This window comes from Pan troglodytes, chromosome 5 (assembly GCF_028858775.2).
Source record: "Pan troglodytes isolate AG18354 chromosome 5, NHGRI_mPanTro3-v2.0_pri, whole genome shotgun sequence".
Classification (NCBI taxonomy): domain Eukaryota; kingdom Metazoa; phylum Chordata; class Mammalia; order Primates; family Hominidae; genus Pan; species Pan troglodytes.
In genome coordinates, this window is record NC_072403.2 from 45,108,657 (window position 1) to 45,129,470 (window position 20,814).

Here is a 20,814-nt window from a genome sequence, read left to right on the forward strand (position 1 = left end):
CAGATTAAATTGTGTGCAGAGCAGTGGGGAAGAGGGGTGTAAGAATGTGTATACACGGGTGGGAAGCCGGCCTCAGGCAGGTTAGAGTCTAGGGAAAATTTTAAGATGTGTACACAGGCCAGGTGTGGTGGCTCACACCTATAATCCCAGCATTTTGGGAGGCTGAGGTGGGCGGATCATGAGGTTAGAAGTTCCAGACCAGTCTGGTCAACATAGTGAAACCCCGTTTTCCAGACCAGCCTGGCCAACACAGTGAAACCCCGTTTCTACTAAAAACACAAAAAATTAGCTGGGTGTGGAGGTGTGGGCCTGTAATCCCAGCTACTCAGGAGACTGAGGCAGGAGAATTGCGTGAACCCAGGAGGTGGAGGTTGCAGTGAGCCGAGATCGCACCACTGCACTCCAGCCCGGGTGATGGTGTGAGACTCTGTCTCAAAAAAAAAAAGATGTGTACACAATAACCCCAACGGTGGGTAGGTGGAGATGGAGGGTTTGACCATATGCAGCAGCTCTCAGTCTCAGAGCATTCCAAAAAGAGAGGCTGTGCTAAAACTGAGTTCTGTGAACTCTGAATTTCCAGTGTGGTTGGTGGTGACAGGAACCTTCTAGAACAGGACCCAAAAGTACCTGCCTCGGCTGTGGGAGCCTGCCCTGGGTTTAGACAGACATACTCCCAGAGCGATGCTGACACATGCTTTCACCAGGCAACCTACTGACCTGTCCAAACAGAGCAGAGTGTCCCCAGCTAGGAGGGCACTGCATGGATGACGGGCAGAGGGGTATGGTCAGCACCAGCACATCTGCTGGCTTGGGGGAGAATCTGGCCCGGCAGGACACCCACTGCAGGGGCTAGTGACAGTTTTCCAGATTGTTTCCCAGGAGGTGGGCCCAGCTGAGGGGCAGAGAAGGGCTCTGTTGGTGCTGCCTCTGGGCTTGGGGGCTGTTGGGAGACAGGACAAAGAAGAGAGAGAAACACGGCTTCATGGTTCAGGACATTCATTAATAATTACCCTCATGCTTGGTGCTAGGTTTTGGATCCAATCAGGTAAAAACCGAGGGCTTGTAGGGAGGGAGGGCAGAGAAGGGTGCAGACCAGGCAATAGTCCCCGTGCAATGTCCTCTGACATGGGGCAGGGGAGCCTAGAGAGCAATGCAGCTAGAAAGGAGGCAACCCCCAGGCCAGGGTCAGGGGAGCCACCTAAACAGCCCAAGCCTACAGGAACTTTTCTACCTTGAAGCGCAGAGGCCCTCACAATATGCCCCAACCCCACTCAATTCATAATATGCATTGCATGGTGATACCTTCCCATCAACCCCAAAGGCAGAAATGATGTCCAGTACTTCATTCCCACAACCCTTAATCCAGCACTGGGCATACAGCGGGCACTAAGTGTTTAATTGGCCTTATTGAACAAGTGCTTAGCTCAGAGAGGTGCAGTGACCTGGCCTAAACACACAGCAACTCAGCAGAGCTGGCCCAGGACTCAGCTGTCTTCTAGTCTCCCAACTGTGGGTGAGTCCAACTCTCTGGGCCATGCATTTGGGTGGATTGCAGGGCTGAGGCTAGAGTCTGGAAGATGGGGGAGGTGAGGTGTTGAAAAGCTGTTAATCAGGACACCCTCCCTTTTCCTGCTAACCCGGGGGGTGCTGACAAGACATTACTGCCTCAGCTCACCCCACTTCGCCCACTCAGCACTTATCCCCTTGGCGAGAGGCAGCCCTTCCACTCGCTGCTCTGAAGGGGGCAGGGATGCTGAGAAGAGAAGGGCACCCTTCCAAAGCTAACACTGTCAGGATGCATTCCACTGCCCGGGAGGTGAGAATTTTATTTGAACAGGAGTGATAGGGAAGGTAGGGGATGGACGTCTTTCTCCTCCAGAGAGTCTGTGAATAGGTGCCTACCTCCATCCTGCACTGGGGGCATGAGAGGAGCAGGAACCTTGCATTAGACACAAAGGGTACCCAAGCCAAAATAAACATCCATAAAGGGCCCCGCCCTGAGGTCCTTGGCATGCTACAGAATAACCTGTTCCAAGCCATGTGGGCAAGACTAAAGCGATACCCTCCCAAGGTGCAGACCACAGTCCAGCTAGAGGTTAACCCTAGGGAAACCAAACGAGTGGATGTGACACAGCATGGGTTTAGCTGACTGGCAGGTCAGACAGAAACACAGCTAAGAGGCAATTCTATCTCCCTTACCTGATTCTTCCTTGGGGGTTTTAGTCTCAGGGTCCCCTGACCACAAACCTGTCAAGCAGCAGGCGTTAGAAGCAGTAAACAAAAGTCAGGGGCCTCTTAGGGCTGTCAGGATAGTCGTAGGGGGAGGGGCTGGGGATTGAGTTAACAACCCCACCTCTGAGCTGTGGCATCCACTTATATAGCCAAAATGTCAAACAAAACTATATATGGGGCCGGGTGTGGTGGCTCACTCCTGTAATCCCAGTATCTTGGGAGGCCAAGGCGGGCAGATCACCTGAGGTCAGGAGTTGGAGACCGGCCTGGCTAACATGGCGAAACCCTGTCTCTACTAAAAATACAAAAAAATTTGTAGGGCGTGGTGGTGCATGCCTGTAATCCCAGCTACTCAGGAGGCTGAGACTGGAGAATAGCTTGAACCTGGGAGGTGGAGGTTGCAGTGAGCTGAGATCGTACCACTGCACCCCAGCCTGGGCGACAGAGTGAGACTCCATCTCAAAACAAAACAAAACAAAACAAAAACAAAAAAACTATATATGGTCAATGTGGTCGGAAAACAGCAGTACTTTGGTGTCAGAACCTGGAGGACTGAACAGTGCAGAGCTGGGCAGCAAAGGGGCCAGCTAACACACGCACGGGGCACTTCCTGGGTGCTGGGAGTGATGGGGTGTGTGTGGAAAACCCAGTCTCAAGGAGTAGCTTGTAGCCTAGCAAGATTCGAAAGACTGGCAGCAATTTAGGACACGGCAGCCTCTACTGCAACTGCAGAGCTCTGGCTCTGGACTCAGACGGCCTGGGTTCAGGCCACTAACTAGCTATGTGACCTCCACTAAGTTACTTACCCTCTGCCTCAGTTACCTTGCAAAATTAGGTTCCCCACAGTGCCTGTCACTTATCATTGTTGGGAAGTCGACATGATGTAGGCCATGGCAGCTCCTGTTATGGATGACATGCGGGGCTGGTGTGACTATCCTTGCTACCACCTCCCAAAGTCCTTTCTGTCATCAGTGGATACGAACGTTGAGTTCTTTGTAAAAGTTGAAACTCACTGCCGGGCGTGGTGGTGGCTCACACCCCTAATCCCAGCACTTTGGAAGGCTGAGGCGGGCAGATCACCTGAGGTCAAGAGTTCGAGACCCGCCTGACCAACATGGAGAAACCCCGTCTCTACTAAAAATACAAAATTAGCTGGGTGTGGTGGCACATGCCTGTAATCCCAGCCTGTAATCCCAGCTACTCGGAGGCTGAGGTGGGAGAATCGCTTGAATCCGGGAGGCGGAGGTTGCAGTGAGCCGAGATCATGCGATTGCTCTCCAGCCTGGGCAACAAGAGTAAAACTCCATCTCAAAAAAAAAAAAAAAAAAAAAAGAAAGAAAGAAAAGAAAAAGAAACTCGCTATTAGTGTGCAGGGGTGTGGAATGCCTCTCCTCTGTTAGGAGCTGGCCCCTGGAGTTTCCTGTCTGTAGTGTGGCTGACTGGGATCAACGGCAGGGGTCCAGAAAGGCGAGATCACACAAGCAGCAGAGTCCAAATCACTCAGGGCCACAGCCAGGGCTTTGGCTTAGTCTAAGGACAAAGGAGGAGATGCTGGCGGGTCTTCTGAGTTTTGAGATCACGATCTCACTGTCAGGATCCTTGACTGCTGGAGCAGTGATCTGATGGGAGCCCTACTAGGAGATGTGGCAATCACCTTTCAGCTCATCTCTTCTTTGGGGCACTGCTTCCAAGAAGCCTTCCCTAATTGCCCCCACTTAGCTCTAATTGCTCTTTTATTGTACTTCCCCCACCCCTGGTGAGCAGAGTAACCTTGGGCAAGTTACATAACCTCCAAAGGTCTGGGCCTTGACTCAGGAGGCTGGAGGCCAGTTAAATAACCACTAAGCTCCCTCCAGCCTCACATTTTATGATTTGCTGCCACGAGAAATGCCCAGAGCATGAGCCACCCCCTGCCAACCTCCAAGACAGGCTGGAGAAACCAGCCAACAGCTCCTTGGGCGCAGACACAGGAGGAGCAAAGTCCAGGGCTGGAGAGACTCCCTGGAGAGCAGGGAGGCATCAGATCCTTTCTGCCTGAGGCCCTGGCTGGCCCAGAAAAACATCCTCCTTTCCCAGCCTGGGGTTCAACACAATTTCAACTTTTGCCTCTTATCTGGAAAACTAGTGGGAGGAGAAGCTGGTGCTCAAGATCACAGGAACGGGTGTGTTGGGGCAGGTTAGGAAATCAGGTAGGTCAGTTTAGTGTAAGTAGAAGGAGTCTGCACCCCAAAATACCATCAAGAGCTTTTTTGACTTACAGGCCTTTTTTTTTTTTTTTTTTTTTTGAAATGGAGTCTAGCTTTGTCACCCAAGCTGGAGTGTAGAGGCGCGATTTTGGCTCACTGCCACCTCCGCCTCCCAGGTTCAAGCGATTCTCCTGCCTCAGCCTCCTGAGTAGCTGGGAGTACAGGTGCCCACCACCACGTCCAGCTAATTTTTGTATTTTTAGTAGAGAGAGGGTTTCACTGTGTTGGCCAGGCTGGTCTTGAACTCCTGACCTTGTGATCCACCCGCCTAGGCCTCCCGAAGTGGTGGGATTATAAGCATGAGCCACCACGCCCAGCCTATAGGCCATTTTAAAAGGGATTAGAAATAAAGTGAGAATGACTCAGAGAAGAAAGGCCTGGATCTGGGTAGGCCGTGCTGTTAGAGTAATCTGAACTTGGTTCTAGAGACTGTTCTGCCCCCAGCTAATCCTCACCAGGCCTTGGTGTCCCCATCTAGTGAATGGGATGGCATCCATTTGGCTGCCAGACCTCCCAGAGTCAGGCCCACAAAAGTCATAGAAGGGAGGTCTCAGAAGAATGGGTCCGCAGAGACCCATGGTAAGGGCAGGTTGGGATGCACACGAGCACAGTCTGTGTAGCTGCAAGCCTCTTAGAGGACTGGGTGGTGTACCTGGTGCTGCTGGCAACACCCTGCAAATACTTCTGCTCCTTCCCCCTGGAGTGGTGCAGGCTCCAGTCATGCCAAAGGTGCCCCCAGCTAGGGAACTGCCCTTCCCAACTGCAAACAGTGTGGGCCTCCCCGCCAACTCCACTTCTCAGAAGCCTCTGAAAATTAAAGAAGTCTTCACAAGGAAGGGGCAAGGGGATGTTTTTCTCCTGCCCCAGCTCGTCCAACTTGCCCTCTTGGTTTCCACAGAGAGGCAGGGACCAGGGCTCATTCTCTTGCAGCAGTCCTTGAACAGGTCTGGACACACAGTATGTGCTTAGTAAAATATCTGCTGAATGAGGAGCTGGATGGTTTGCTCTGTCTCAAGTTCCTTGAAAGCAAAAACCACGGCTGCCCTCCAGCACCAAGGGCAGACCTGCTCAGTGTACTCTTGCTGACCTCTGCTGCCTGGGCCTTATTTCACAGGGGAAAGGAATTTGGGAAAAGTTGATGGAACAAGGGATGGGGGGTAGGGGAAGAAGAAGAGGGGGCTCCTGGAGATAAACAGACTCAGGCAGGGAGAGCAGTTTATTCTGTAAAGTCCCTCCATCAAAGGGGAGAGGATAACAATAAGCTGGTCTTGAAGGCTGCCTCGAGCTGGAAGCTGCACTGAGTGAGCTTTACAGGCATTTCCTCTTGCGAGGGGGGTATAATTAGTTCCATTTTCAGATGATGCAATGTGCTCAAGGCCTCACAATTTGTAAAGGCAGAGAGGTGGTATTAAATCCCAGGTGTGACTTGAATACCTGTCCTTAACCAGGTTCCACTCCAGCCTGGGCAACAGAGTGAGACTCTGTTTCAAAAAATAATAATAATAAAAATAAAATAATGGCACCCCTACCCCTTCCATGACTTAGAGCCTGTGAGACCAAGGACCAGAGTCTGGGCCTGGGGCATCTGGCTTCATTCACTCTGCTGTGACCTTGCAAGAGGCTTGGCTGCACTGACTAGACTTCCAACCAAAAGGGCCACACAGCTTTTGGCATCCCCCTGAGCTGAGCACAGTGCTGGACAGATGGACACAACAAACTGAGCAAGACTGAAATCCACACACTCACTGAGCATCCTGAGAGCTAGGCCTGGCAACACAGACCCAGGGCTGGGAAGACATGGCCACTGCCCACGAAGGTTGCAAATGGTCTAGCTGGACCTAACTAGCACTCCAAGCCTTTCTGAATGAATGCATGAGTCCAGAGAGGGAAAATCTGGCCAGGGGCACACAGCATAAACCAGTATACAGGTAAAAGTAGAACACAGGTTAGAATCAGTTTTCTCCTACACAGTAGTTCAGATGAGGGTTCCTCATCCCTAGCCCCAAGCACGGAAGCACTCAGACAAATGGAAGGGGGCTCTGCTGTGTCCTCCCCACCCAATGTGGCCAACAAGGCCCCTGGCAGCCCTGCAGGACTGGAGACTACACCGTTGAGCAAAGCGGGTCCTGCTACCAGCTGCACAGCTTCTCTCCCAGACTCAGGGGGCAAGCATCCCCGCTCATAGGAGGGGCCCAGCTAAGCAGCTGCAGCCAGATTACAGTGGGGCACGGGAGGTGACAACAGCCAGAAGTACACAGCCCTGCCTAAATATTTCAGCAGGAAACCCAAATATTTAGATGGAGGAGAAGAAAAAGAATGCACATTTCAAAGCCAATCAAAGATGAGAGGGGAGGTGGGTGGTGTCTGCCCCGAGTGAGGGCCCAGCTCTGATCCCAGACCCTGGGTAACCATCATCCCAGGAGACTACCCATGAGACCATCTGGACGCAGGAATTCTCCAGAAAATTTTTAACCAAGGCCTGGGACAAGCCAGGACTGAGCAGAGCCCTGCTAGAAGAGAGAAAGAAGGAAACCGTCCATATATTTAGGTGTTGACCATCAACTGTTTTAGGTGGTTAATTTGCAGGAAACAGAAAACAGTGGGTGACTGACTCCACTAGGAGAAACTTGATGGGTTTTATCATGTTCCCTTGTCCCCATCTCCAGATTAGGAGCTCACTGCATGACGGGTCCTGCAGGGTGGTGTCAGGGACAGAGTACACAGAGGAACTGGGTACAGGAACAGCAGTTAATACATAGCCAGTCACCTGTTACATGTGCCAAACACACTAACATGTTAACATAGACCCTATGGGCATGACGGACATACCGTACTATTATCCCATTTCGCAGATGAGATGACTAGCTCAATGAAGTCACACAGCTCAGTATCCTGAACTCTTAGCCCCATGCACCCTAAGACTCTGAGGACACCACATATGCCCTGCACTTTCTCGCCTCTATGCTTTGCTCCCTGCTTTGCCCCACCTTCAAGGTAGCCTCACATAGAAGAGAATAGTTCATAGTGTGAGCTCTGGGTTCAAAACCTCATCCTTCCACTTCCTAGCTACATAGCCTCAGACAAGTTATTCAATCTCTATGTTCCATTCTGTTGCTTCTACTGTGAGGTCGAGCTGATCATAGAACTTACTGCAGAGGGTGGCTGCCATGATTCAGTGAGATGATGCACATCAGTGGCTCCCACAGCCTGTGGCCCCCACAGCCTGTGGCCAAGTAAGTGCTTGTAACTATTGGTTGCCCAAGCCTGTCACTTCCAGCCCCTGACTCCACCTCCACTTATGGACAAGACCGAAGCTTCCAAGTCAACAAGAGGGATTCAATCTCAGTCCTCTATCCAACAGTGTAGACCTAGGCAAGTCACCTGGCCTCTGGTTTCCTGTCCAATGGGAATAGCAATACCTAGCCCACAAAACTGGTTCAAGGAGACACAGGTAACATCCCAGCCCAATGTCTGGCACCTGGTAGGCACTCCACAGAATGCTCACAGGGCTACTGCCCATGCCACTCACCCTCCAAGCCTGCCTTCTTCTAAGTGCAGAAGTAAAAATTCATCTCTCGCCCTGGTGCACACCTGGAGTCCCCAGGTGCACGTACCAACATCAATCTGGTAGCAGCTCCTTACTATTCTTCCTCCAGGTTAGGGGCCCCCTGAGGGCAGGGGCTGTGTTTTGTTTGGAGCCAGGTCTTCCACAGGCCAAGGAGTTTGGCTACAGGCCTCAGAAAACAGAAAATGAATCCCCCCAGCCCCTTCAATATTTGCCCATCTCTCCAGCCTCTTCCATCTACAACCCACCACTGAGCACTTTGGACTGTATTTCCTCTCATTTCACCACTGAGGCCCAATTTTCTTTCCTCAGCTGCACTGATCTCCAGAGGGTTAAAGACTCTCCAATATCTGAGGTTTCATCAAGCACAGAAAGGATAGCCAGTAGGGAGGGCCCCTTCTGTGTTTCCAACTCCACTGTATCCAGGTCTCTGAGGTTCAGAGATTGGGATAACTGCTCACCAGAAGCCTAGAGGCCTTAGGCAGCTGAACAGAGCTACAACTGGAGCACACCACCCCCACTTCTACATAAAGGGATAGCGAAGATGCAATCTGGGAAGGTCACCAAACGGGAGACGGAATGTCTTTGGCTGGGCCAGGGACCCAGACCTGGACCTAAGGGGCTCGTAGTAGAAAAAGAACTAGAGTGTGAAGGTCAGTGGGTTTTTCTGGGGGCTGTAGGCAATATGAGCTTTCTGGGAAAACCCACACTACATCACATCAGCAGGAGAAAGGAAGGAGGGGGTGTCCTTATCAGAACACCCACAGAGTGAAGGGATCAGCCCACAGAAATGTCGTTATTTTAGAGTAGAATGTTCCACTTCTTTTACGCTGTAAATGGCTGTGGAGGAAACTTTCTGAAATGTTGTTCCCTCCCCTACTTGAAAATTGCAAAAATTTGATGGAGTTCAAATTCCTTGGCAACCCAGAAGAGCTTAGTCATGTGACTCTCACCTCCATGGCCTGTGGCTACAGCCTGTTGGGTCCATCCTGCAGAACACCTCCCCAAGGGCTACGGGCAAGAGACAGCCACCATCCCCATCACTTTTCTAGTTCTTTAGAAGTTTGGTTGATACACACCCAGAAGTAGGAGCACTGCATCACTCAGTAGTTCTATTTTTAATTGAGGAAACTCCATACTATTTTTCACAGTGGTTGTACCACTGTACAAAGCAAAAGAAATACTATATGACTCCACTTAGGAGACATCTAAAGTAGTTAAGTTCACAGAAACAGAAAGTAGAATGGTGGTTACCAGGGGCTGGGTAGAGAGGGAGAAGAAGAATTGTTGTTGAAGGGGGTATAATTTCAGTTTTGCAAAATGAAAAAGTTCTGGAGATCTGTTTCATAACGGTAAATATACTTAACACTACTGAGCTGGGCTTTTAAACGTGGCTAAAATGGTAAATTATATGTTTCTGTGTTTTTTGCGTTTAAAAAATTCAGTTGACGTTCTCTCTGTTCTAGGAAGATCTTCCTGATTCTTTGTAATACCAATTAGATTCCCACCACACCTGTGCAGGGACCGCTCCATTGCAGCATAGGAATATCTGGGCGTAGCAGAAATGGCAGCTAACACTTAGTGAGCATTTACGACGTGCCATACACTATTCTAAGCAAACTATGGTGTGGCTTCAGAGGCCACTCCCACAACCATCAGACATACTGCTTGGATGGTGATTCCTTCAGCAACACCACCAAGGCCCTGCAGTGGCAGCTGGAGAAAGATCCCTACTGAGGGCAGCACATCCTCTCTCTACGTACAGCCATACTTGGGAAGAATTGAACAGGCAAGAGTTCCTCTGCGTTATTCCAGAGGTCCCTGGGGACTCAATGAAATCTCAAAGAGATTCGCTTCCATCTTCTCCACTCCCTACAAGGAATATTGGAAGGAGGCAAACCTATTTCATGTGCTTTCCTATGGTCTCCTACCTCACTTCTCTGTACCACCCCAGTTCTGGCCAACTGGTTCTTGCAGCACCATGCAAATACAACATCCCAATTTGGACAAAGACTGTCTTGGAGGCTCCACTCAGGGGCCTGGCTCCTCTGCTCCCCAAAACCTTGCACTTCTCTCCCTCCTCCCACCACCACCAACCACACGCACAGTTCAGAGGCTAAGCGCAATCTGCCAGCAAACAGCCAAGTTCAAGATGAAAGCCTTTGGCCCGAGGTCAGGGCCAGCCAAGCACAGCATCCAAAACCGGGGATTTTGTTTCTTCTAAACGCCAGACTATAAATAGGGCAAAACCCCAGGAAAATATTTAAAAGCAACAATCATCACCTCCTTTGCATCCCCCACCCCCACTGGAAACTTTCAACACTTGCTAATTTCTACCCTCAATAATTCTCTATTACTGTGCCATCTGTAATCATCTTAAGGGTTCTAGTAAAACGCTCAAAGCAATTTAATAAACATTTACTTTCACTGTTAAAAAACTCTAACCAGAGCAGTTAACTAAGGCAGACTAAGGCTTTTTTTTTTTTTTTTTTTTTTTTTTTTTTTTTTTTGGCTGTCCTCAACTTTTGAGTGGAACATAAATAAGAAACAAGCCATTAGGAAGGGACCTCTTCAATTTCCTCTAAAAAAACCAGCTTATCCACTTTCCACTTCTGCAGTCCTAGCCAGTAAGAACTCAAGCTCGGACCCAAGGCTGTGGAGGCCTCCAAGATCCTCCATAACCAAAAGAGCTATTGTGTTCCTTTTACTTACAAAGGCAGTTAAGTGGACCAGTGCATTTTACAATTTCCAACAAGGCCTGAGACAAAGAGGGTGTTTATATTAACCCTCAGCTTTCCAAAAAATTCAATGTATCCCATTCTAAGCATTTTGGCCACATGTAATTTTGTCATATATTTCGTGGTTTTATTTTTCAAATCTGGGGAGCAGGATTGGTGTTAAAAGAGTGCCAGAACCTCAAAATTGGAACTAGCCTTACTACTTTGGACCGGAGTGTGTATAGACCAGTCCAAAGGGTCCAGAAAATGAAAGGAGGTACACATGGAAAACCTTAGAACACAAGAAAGCACTTTGGAGCTTAGGAAGGAAGGAGGCCAGTGGGATCCAAGAGGCTTCCGGGAACAGGTCAGCTATACGAGCAGTCAAGCAAAACCTGGACTTTGGTCTGGGATGCTAGACAGAGGGCAGGACCTAGGGCAACCCTGCTCCACCCTCAGGAGACAAGGGACTCTCTAGAGCTGCAGCAAGAAGCCTGCAGTCTGCCTTCCCCAGGCTAGGAGAAAGGGCCACTCTCCGTCTTCTGTTAGGAGTCTCTTCTCCCTTCCTTTACCAGTTAGGTTTTTTTTTTTTTTTTAATCTTTTTTTCTTTTTTTGAGACAAGCTCTTGCTCTGTTGCCCAGGCTGGAGTGCAGTGGCGCAATCCAGGCTAACTGCAGCTTTGACCTCCCAGGTTCCCAGCTGTTCTTTCTAATCCAAGACCCCACTCTGGCTTGAGGTCATCTCCTGAGAGCCCTCCCTGACCCCTCAGGCTGGACCAGACCCTCGTTAAGCGACCTCCTGAAAACCTCTTCTGTAGCCCACACCCACTGTCTTGTTCCCAGTGGTTTATGTATCCTTTTCTCCAGCAGCTCGGATCGTAGCCTAATTCTTTGTATCCTGAGAGTCTTGCCCAGTGTCTGGCACAAGGTGGATACTTAATAAATGCTTGCTAATTTCCATGTACTTTGAAACATGAAACTTAGATGTGAAAACTGACTCCGCTCTATGTGATCCCAGACAAGTTACATTGGCTTTTCCCCTAATTTTCCTCATTTATGGGGTGGTCTGCAAGATTAAATTAAAATAAGAATGTATATAAAGTGCTTATTCAAAGTGGTCTGGTGCATGGTGGGCTCTCAAATCCTTCCTGTTTCTGATCACTGCCCATCAGAGGCAGAAGGTTGAGAAGGGCTGTCATTCCTCCCCTTCAATCACACCCCCACTGTTTTTGGTGGGACAGGGGTTGGGGACTTCCAAAATGAGAAGCGCAGAGGGGTGGACTGATGTATTACTTCAGTAACAGAGGTGCTGGGTCAGCCAGGCAACAACACAGGAGACGCCTGTATGCCATTACCTGTGCTAGGGGAAATAGAAAATAGAATTTTCCAGCAGATCAGGGTCCAGCTGAACCAATTTCTTAAGCTCAGTTACAGAGCAACAATCTTCACAGGCCCAAGAGGGAGGTGCAAGCTCCTGGGGCAGACTGCCTGGTCATTGCCCCTCCCTGTCCCGCCCCACAGGCTGTGCCTCCTGTGGTGTCCCTGTGGCCATTCTATCTTCTCTGGGCTTCAGCTTGCTTACTTGAATACATACTGTAAAGAGTACCTGAAATAAGGCAGGTAGGTAAAGCTGCCTTCCTCAATAAATGCTAAGGTCAGGAGACCTGTTCACTTTTTACAGACATCTTGCCTAATGTTTCTACTCTATTGGAGCCTCACCAAACACTCATTTTGCAGATGAGGAAAGGAAGGCAAAGTTAAGTTACATGGCTTGATGGGTAAATGGCCGAGCCAGATGGCAAAACCAGCCTGTGCCCTCTCTCATAAAATGAGGATAATAGCACCCACAATGCCCAACACAGAGTAGGTGTGCTGTAAATGTTAACTTCCCTTGTGTGAGTCTGCAATTTAGGAAGAGGTTGGGAGAATGAGTCACCAAAGATCTTGCTTGAGAGCAAGGGTTCAAGATGGTTCTGAAGACAGGAAAGAGGACGATCACGTGGTCCCAGGCTGGCAGGTCACTGAGCACTTGAAAGTCAGCCTGCCCTCACTTCAACCACAGCGGAGGGAAGGAAGTATCTGACAATTCGGGGGGTATTTCTAAAGAAAGTTGACTTAACTCCCTTTCTCACACATTTGAAAGAGCACACACAACTTTCAGGGTAAGAGAAACCCCAACTCAGACTGCACCCCATCTCTTCCAACAATCTTTGTCCCACCCCTGGTTGTACCCCAGGAATTCCTAGCTAGGGGCTCCTTCATGATTCCAAGGTGATTCAGAACCAGCTAAAACACAGAGCGTCAGGTGGAAAATGCCCAAGCAGCCAGATGGGAAAGAAGATTTTTGAGTTTTCATTTTTCCTTAAACCAATATCCTGAGGCCTGAGGCAGTACCCCAAGTCACAAGAAAGCAGAGCAAGGCAGATTTCTGCAGATTAAAACTGATGCCAGCAAATGCTTCTACTTGTCCATTTTCATTTCTTGGGGTTTTTCCTATGATGGGAAGGGACTCGCCCAGTTGGGGTTGGTTTGGGAGTTTTTTTGGCCGGGGATGAGGACAGGGCTGTCCTTGTTCAAGAACTTATCTATAACAGCCTCCAAAGCAGACTGGCTTGATGCCCAAATCCTTTTTCTAAATATTACCTGCCCATTACTTTTTTTTGGTAGGGGGGTAAATGTTGACAGATTTAACAGGACTGCTAAATAAGAGGCATTTTGTTTGTTCAAATACCTTAAGAAGCCTTCTAGCCTCCAAAGCTATGACCACCAGCTGCACCCGGCTGCCTAACCCCTGGACCACCCCCGCCGTATGCCCCCCCAGCCTTTCCCTTTGCCTTGTGTTTTGAAGTTTATTTTCCCACATTTAGCCTTGAATTCTTTCCTTCCTTCCCCTGCAGTGTTGGAGCAACAGCTTAGAGGGAAACACTTCGAGGGCAGCTCAAGGCTTTATCATCCTTGCCTGCCCTCTTCCCCCTCTAAACAAAGCCCTGGAACAAACTAAACAAAAACTTGTTCTCTAGAGGAATTGTTTCCTCAAGGGAAATCATAAAGCGACCCCCTCCCCACAACACACCCCCCAGGGTAGACGCCCATCAGAAGGAAGCCGTGTAGACTCTTCATGCCAGGACTCTTGCTGTTAGGAGGTAAACCAACCAACCATCTGCTGAAGCTTATCCTCCCCACCATCACCTCCCATCTGCCTCTACCCGGGAAACTGCTACAGGGCAAGGGACTCTCCACTGAAATCCAACACTAAGCCTGCTAGACTAAACCTCCCCTTCTACAGGACCCCTTGGAGGACAAGTCTCCCCACACACGGCTGCCAGCAAATACGTATATGTTTATCTGTGTGATGTCCATCAATCTGGGGACAAGATTTTGATGTTTTCCAAATGCTTCCAACCTAACAGTCCATGGCAGAAATAAGGAATGAGGATGGGCTCATTCCCGTTTCTCACATGGGGAAACGGAGGCTTGAAAATGAGCGACGACTAGATAGGCATAAAGTATTGAGGTGCTGCTGTAGACTAAACGTTGCTTCTCATCAGACCTCCTTTCTGGCATCTTTCACCGTGAGAGCAAGGTAACACCCTGGACAATCTACCCCTACTCCCTACCTGCTGCAATCTAGAACTTTCACCCAGGTCCTGGTCATTCCACTGGGGGAGCAGGCCAAGAAGAATTGATGGTTGAAGCTGAGCCCTCGAGAAACTGGGGTAGAGGGCCTCGGTCCCCAAATTGGCCCCAAGGTCTCAGCCAGGATAGGCAGCCCGTTTATCCTAAGTGAGGTCAATGCCACCCATCGGGCTGTGCACCAGAAAATAAGCGGTTCCCAATGCCAGCACGGAGGGAAGTCCCCCACCCACCCCAATTCCGCACACACTCTCCTCCCCCATCATAAAGGGACTACGCGGGTATTATTCGTTTGTGCAACCTGCTACTTTCACAAAGTTTTACTCCAAGCCCTTGAAGGATGTCTCCGCGAGATAAGCCTTCCCGGAAGCCTGAGCGCGTCCCCAGCATTCCAGGCACCAGCCCTCATCCCGTGGGTTCGGGCCCCACAGAGCCTCCAGCTCCTCTCCGGAACCCTGCTGGGGGCGGAAGATTTTGCCCAGGCTCGGGCTGGGGGACCCTCCCGCCACTCTGCCGGGTTCACGTTCCTTAAGAAAAGCCTGGCAGGCGTGGCACTGGCCCTGGAGCGGGGAGGTGGAGACACGAGGGGATGGCACCAGGCTTGGCTCCCAGACTCCGGGAGCGTCTCCAGGGAAAGATAAACGCCTTTATCCGTCCCACAGCCTCTTTCCAAGGAGGGAGGTACCGTCACACCCACACTGAAACACCGTGGAGCCTAGTTCACCCGGGAATCAACTCCAATTTATCTCCGGCCAAACTAAGTTCCAAAGAGTCTCTGCGCCTGGGGGACCCCTGTGTCCCTCGGGTGAGCGACAGATCCTCGAAGCCTGACCCATGATGAGACACGCTCTCTCATCACCCCCTGGACCTTCCACAGGGACTGAGGGTCACCCAAAGCTGTGAAGGGGTCTTCCTTTCAGCGCCCCCTAAAGCTCAAGCCAGCTTCAGATGTATATGGGGGTACAGGCGGCGACTGACCTCTAGGATCTTGTCCAGGCCCTCCTGACCCAGGCACGGGAACTCCTTGAGCAGATGCAGCTTCTGTGTGTAGTAGTTTTTCTTGGCCTCCTTCCAGTGCGGCTCCTCCAGCACTTCGAAGATCGCCGCCCCGATGGCCAGGTAGAAGATGATGGCCGAGGTGAGCAGAGGGCCCCGGTCCACCATGGCTCCCGAGCGGCCGCCTCCTAGAGAAAGCCTCTCCTAGCCCCAGCTGCTACCAGTCCGCCCGCCCTCCAGCCTCTGAAAACAGCTGTTTGAATTTGGAGCTCCGCATGCGCAGTGCCCGGTACTCCCCCCGCAAGCACCGCTCCCCGGACAAAGTTGCTTGGCCAAGTTGGCCCACGGAGTGCGGGGGAGCTGCGTGGGGCCCCACTCACGCGGCCCGGGGTGGGCGAACACCAGCGGGGCTGAAAGGGCGCCCTGGACCGCGGATGCGTAAGGAGCGGGAAGAACACAGGACTTGACTCTGGGCAGACACGTGGGCCGCTTCTCCACGCGTCGCTCCTCCGCGCGCCACTAGCAGTATGCGCCGCGCCCGCCTCCGCGCGCCTCTTTAACCAGCGCCCGGCGCGCTCTGCCCCCTTGCTCCGGGCTTCGACCGGGGAGGAGCCCAGGCGGGCCCCGCCCCTTCCCCCGCACAAGCAGCTCGGCGAGCGCAGGAGTGAGCTCGAGGTGAGCGCTAGAAGAGGCTTGGCGCTCCCCGCGCTCCCAGGGTCAGCCGCCAGGGGAGGCTGCGCCGCCCGCCCAGACCTGCACGCCCTGCGGTGCCCGAGGGGTTGCGGTCTCAGGGACTCGTGTTTCTTATTAGGACTGGCGTGTTAACTAAAATGATTGTGACTGAGGTCAGGAGTTTATTGCTTTTGTTATTTTTATTGTAATTCCATTTTCATTTACTGATGTTTCTTCCAAAAAAGTCTGATGCTCAGTCTCTCCGTGTCTCTCTTCCACACACTTTCCTGTAAGCCTGAGGAAGGGGGTTAGAACGGGGCTGAAGAAGCTGTAGGGAATCAGAGGACATCAGGAACTAATCCAGCCACCCACGCGTGATTCCTCCCCCTCACCCCGTTCTCACCTACCCAGGTGAGAACCCTGCATCTGGAAGGAGTGGGCAGCTCAATTCGTGGCACCCCTGTGCGCCCCCCCAATACACAGTAACTCTACGGGAAACACTTGGCCTCTTTTCTTTTTTTCTTTTCTCTTTTCTTTTCTCTTCTCCTTTCCTCCCCTTTCCTCTTTTCTTTTCTTTCAGACAGAGTCTCACTCTGTCGCCAGGCTGGAGTGCAGTGGCGCGATCTCGGCTCACTGCAACCCCCGCCTCCCGAGTTCAAGCAGTTCTTCTGCCTCAGCCTCTCAAGAAGCTGGGACTACAGGCGCACGCCATCACGCCCAGCTAATTTTTGTATTTTTAGTAGAGATGGGGTTTCACCGTGTTGGCCAGGCTGGTCTCAATTCCTGACCTCAGGTGATCCGCCCGCCTCAGCCTCCCAAAGTGCTAGGATTACAGGCGTGAGCCACCGCGCCCGGCCCACTTTCATACATATGCTCCAGCTGATTTAAAATTCCACCCTCCCCACCTTATCTCCCTCGTTGGCTTTATGTCCTTCCTAGTACTAAATTCCCTCTGCTATATTATATAACTTTATTTATTGTTTACTCTGTATTGTGCCCTCTCCCCGCCACACACACACACACACACACACACAAACACGGAAATGTCTGCTGGGGAGATGGAGAATCTGTCTTGTGTAATGATGTATCCACAGTGCCTGTTACATACATAGCAGACACTCAATAACCATGTGTGCAATGAAGGAGTGAATGAATTTGTTAAAAACAGGTGCCCGGGATGTTTCTAACTCGCCTTGCTGCCATTCTCTGAGCTCTTGTAAACCCCAGGAAGTACTGCATCCCTTCCATGCATCATAAGCAGGCCCTGTCATTCGACCCACTTTGCAGTGAGGAAAAAAGCTCAGTGGGTTAGTTTGTTCAGTCTTTCAACCAGCACCAGTCAGAAGTTGGAGGGGGAACCTCCTTTCAGTGCTCTGTACCAGGGGCTGGCCCTGCCCTTCTCTGGCCTCTGTAGGGGCAGGTACTGGAGTGGCCAGAGTCCCTGAGCACTGTCCCCTGGCCAAGGCCTTTTCTTTCCATCGAGAAGAAGGGGAGTCATTTCTCACCTCCTACCCACCCTGTACCCAGGCTGTGGCCTGAACCCCAAGGTGTCAAGAGACACTTTACTTGGGGAGGGGGGTATCTGTACTGTCTCCAAATCTGGCTGGAATGGAGGGGTTAGGGATACAGTTGGAAGCATTGATCTGATTTTGCTGATGTTTCTGTCTCTCCTTATGGCAACACGAGCGTGTCCAGAGAAGAAGACCAGAGCAGGAAGCTGGGGAGCCCCAGATTTCCTGATACTGCCTCCCTGAGGTGTGCAGTGCCAGTCCCCTCAGGACCCCCCTGGCCAAGGATCATCCTGGACAAGGCCCTGGGGGCGCTTCTCTGTAGACAACCCACTCCCAGCACCAGGCCTCTCACCCAACCCAACATATCCATCTTCTCTAAGCCTTGCTGACCTCCTGCCTACCCTGTCCCCCAGGCTGTGGCCTGAACCCTAGCTCTGCAGTCTCATTCTCCAGCCCTCAGCTGGGATGGAAACCAAGCATGGGTTCCGGATCCCCCCTCTCTGGATGGAGTTCACCCTCTTTGTGAAGAGTTCAGGGCTGCAGTGTGAAGGCTTCAGTGAGCATGGGGTGGGGGCAGTTTGAGAGGCCACAGGCCCTCTCTTTGTTTGGAAAATTCCCTACCATTCCTCTCCCACCTCCGGTCTGTGTTCTCTTCCTAAGAAAATAAAGGGCCTCTTCCTATTTCGGTCTCACAGCCTCATGAAAACGCTGAACACTTTGAGATGAATTGATTTTTATTCGAAGCCTCTGTATGTTGTAGTTTCTTTGTCCTGCCACTCTGTTTCTGCATTTCCTGTCCCCTTCTTCCTTCTTGCTCTCCATGTGGTGCTGACTGACTCCTCATCCTCTCTTTCTGTCGCCCCATCCTTTGCTTTTCTGTATTTTTCCAAAGCTCCTTCCCCAGCTCTTCATTCTCCCTCCTCCTGCCTCTCTCCTTTGTCTCCATCCCAGTTGAATGTGCTTCCCCTCCCCCAACTTCCCCTCCCCTCCCCATCTCCCTACTCCCCTCTCCAACTCCCCTGCCCCAGCCGGATAGTTGGATCAACACCTTCTGTAGATCAGGGGCGCACACCTGCTCTCTGCACAGCAGCCAGTGGGGGCTTTTATAAAATGTAAACTGTGCTGAAACTATTGAATATTTAGACAACACGAGCCTTAAGATTGGAAAAGGGAAAAGTGGGTAAATGGGAATGAGGTGATGTGAGATATATATTTTCCTACAGGGCTGATAAATAAATCCATTCCAATAGCATATGTGTAGTTCTTAGTATTATGATTATTGATCAGGATTGATAATAATTTCAGAGTGCAACCTTTTGGAAGGCAATCAGCTCTGAGGAATGTAAACCAACAATAAAATTCTAAGCCCCTCCCAAGCAAGCAAATGGACGCTTCCTCTTGACCAAGGGCATTCTCAAGTAAACACAAAACACTAGTTCAGGCCATGATGGAATGGGTGGTTGGACATGGCTCCTTTTTTTTTTTTTTTTTTTTTTGAGAGGGTGTCGCACTCTGTCACCCAGGCTGGAGTGCAGTGGCACAATCTCAACCCACTGCAACCTCTGCCTCCTGGGTTCAAGCAATTCTCATGTCTCGGCCTCCCAAGTAGCTGGGACTACAGGCATGAGCCACCACGCCCAGCTAATTTATTCTATATTTAATAGAGATGGGGTTTCACCATGTTGGCCAGGCTGGCCTCAAACTCCTGACATCAACTGATCTGCCCACCTTGGCCTCCCATAGCACTGGGATTACAGGTGTGATCCAAAGCGCCTCCTTATAACTTCCTCCCTTTGGAATTCAGGCACAGCTGACCAGCATTAATATTAAAACAGAGGCCTTAAGGCCCAACCTGGCCAACATGGTGAAACCCTGTCTCTACTAAAACTACAAAAATTAGCTGGGCGTAGTGGCTTATGTCTGTAATCGCAGCTACTCAGCAGGCTGAGGCATTAGAATTGCTTGAACCCGGGAGGCAGAGGTTGCAGTGAGCCGAGATGGCACCATTGCACTCCAGCCTGGATGATAGAGCGAGACTCCATCTCAATAAAAAAAAAAAAAAAAAAAAAACCCCAAAAACAGAGACCTTAAGACTGACAGAACAGACTCTTTGTAGCAATAAGAATCATGACAGCAGGCCCTGAGAGAAATCGAAGTATTTTACCCCAAAATATGTTCATGTGGCCTATTTTGAAATGCTCCTGCAGGAGCGCTCCCCGCGCTCCCGGGGTCGTTTGGCACCTTTGTAAGTTGGATAACGAACATTTATAATCTATTCTCTCTGAAGCCTGCTACCTGAAGGCTTCACCTGCATAATAAGAACCTTGGTCTTTACAACCCCTTATCTTAACCCAGACACTCCCACCTACGGATTTCAGGTCTTTAGATAAACTCAACCAGCGACCAATCAGAAAATCTTCGAATTCACCTATAACCTAAAATGTATAAAAACAAGCTGTACTCTGATAACGCTGGACACATGTTCTCAAGATCTCCTGGGGCTGTGTCATGGGCCATGGTCACTCATATTTGGCTCAGAATAAATCTCTTCAAATACTCTACAGAGTTTGACTCTTCATCCACAGGATGGAGTTGAGCTTCACCTTGACAGCAACAAATAATGAAACTTCTGCAGGTCTCATCTCCAGAGATTGGCTGAGCCATCAGTTGTTTTGGCCAAGGTCATGCTTCCAGGATCTCTCCATAAAAGGTTCACACCCACCTTTGTTTCTTCCTTATTTCAATTAGGTAAAGGGATTATCCTCTTGGTAAAATGAACACTTGGTAATCCAACACAAATGCTGTTTTTATTTCTGTTTTGTAACATTTTTGTTTACATTGTTTTATATTCTGTTTAAGAATTTCAGGCCGGGCGCGGTGGCTCACGCCTGTAATCCCAGCACCTTGGGAGGCCGAGGCGGGCGGATCACGAGGTCAGGAGATCAAGACCATCCTGGCTAAAAATACAAAAAATTAGCCGGGCGTGGTGGCGGGCGCCTGTAGTCCCAGCTACTCGGGAGGCTGAGGCAGGAGAATGGCGGGAACCCGGGAGGCGGAGCTTGCAGTGAGCCGAGATCGCACCACTGCACTCCAGCCTGGGCGAAAAAGTGAGACTTCGTCTCAAAAAAAAAAAAAAAAAAAAAAAAAAAAGAATTTCAGAGGAAAATAGTCGCCCTCTGCAAATCGGATCTGATCAAAGGAGTTATATAAAAAGCCATTAAGAGCGTAAAGTGATTCAATAT

At 50.4% G+C, this 20,814-nt stretch overlaps 1 protein-coding gene across 1 annotated transcript in view; it reads right to left on the minus strand.

Moving 5' to 3' along the window:
* KCNK5 (potassium two pore domain channel subfamily K member 5) overlaps positions 1 to 15,969 on the minus strand; it is a 40,552-nt gene extending 24,583 nt beyond the window's left edge. Inside the window, exon 1 of the mRNA XM_518449.7 lies at positions 15,372 to 15,969. Within this exon, the coding sequence (XP_518449.2) occupies positions 15,372 to 15,557 (186 nt within the window). The 5' untranslated portion in view covers positions 15,558 to 15,969. The remainder of the gene's footprint in view (positions 1 to 15,371) is intronic.
* Positions 15,970 to 20,814: the final 4,845 nt, after the last annotated feature.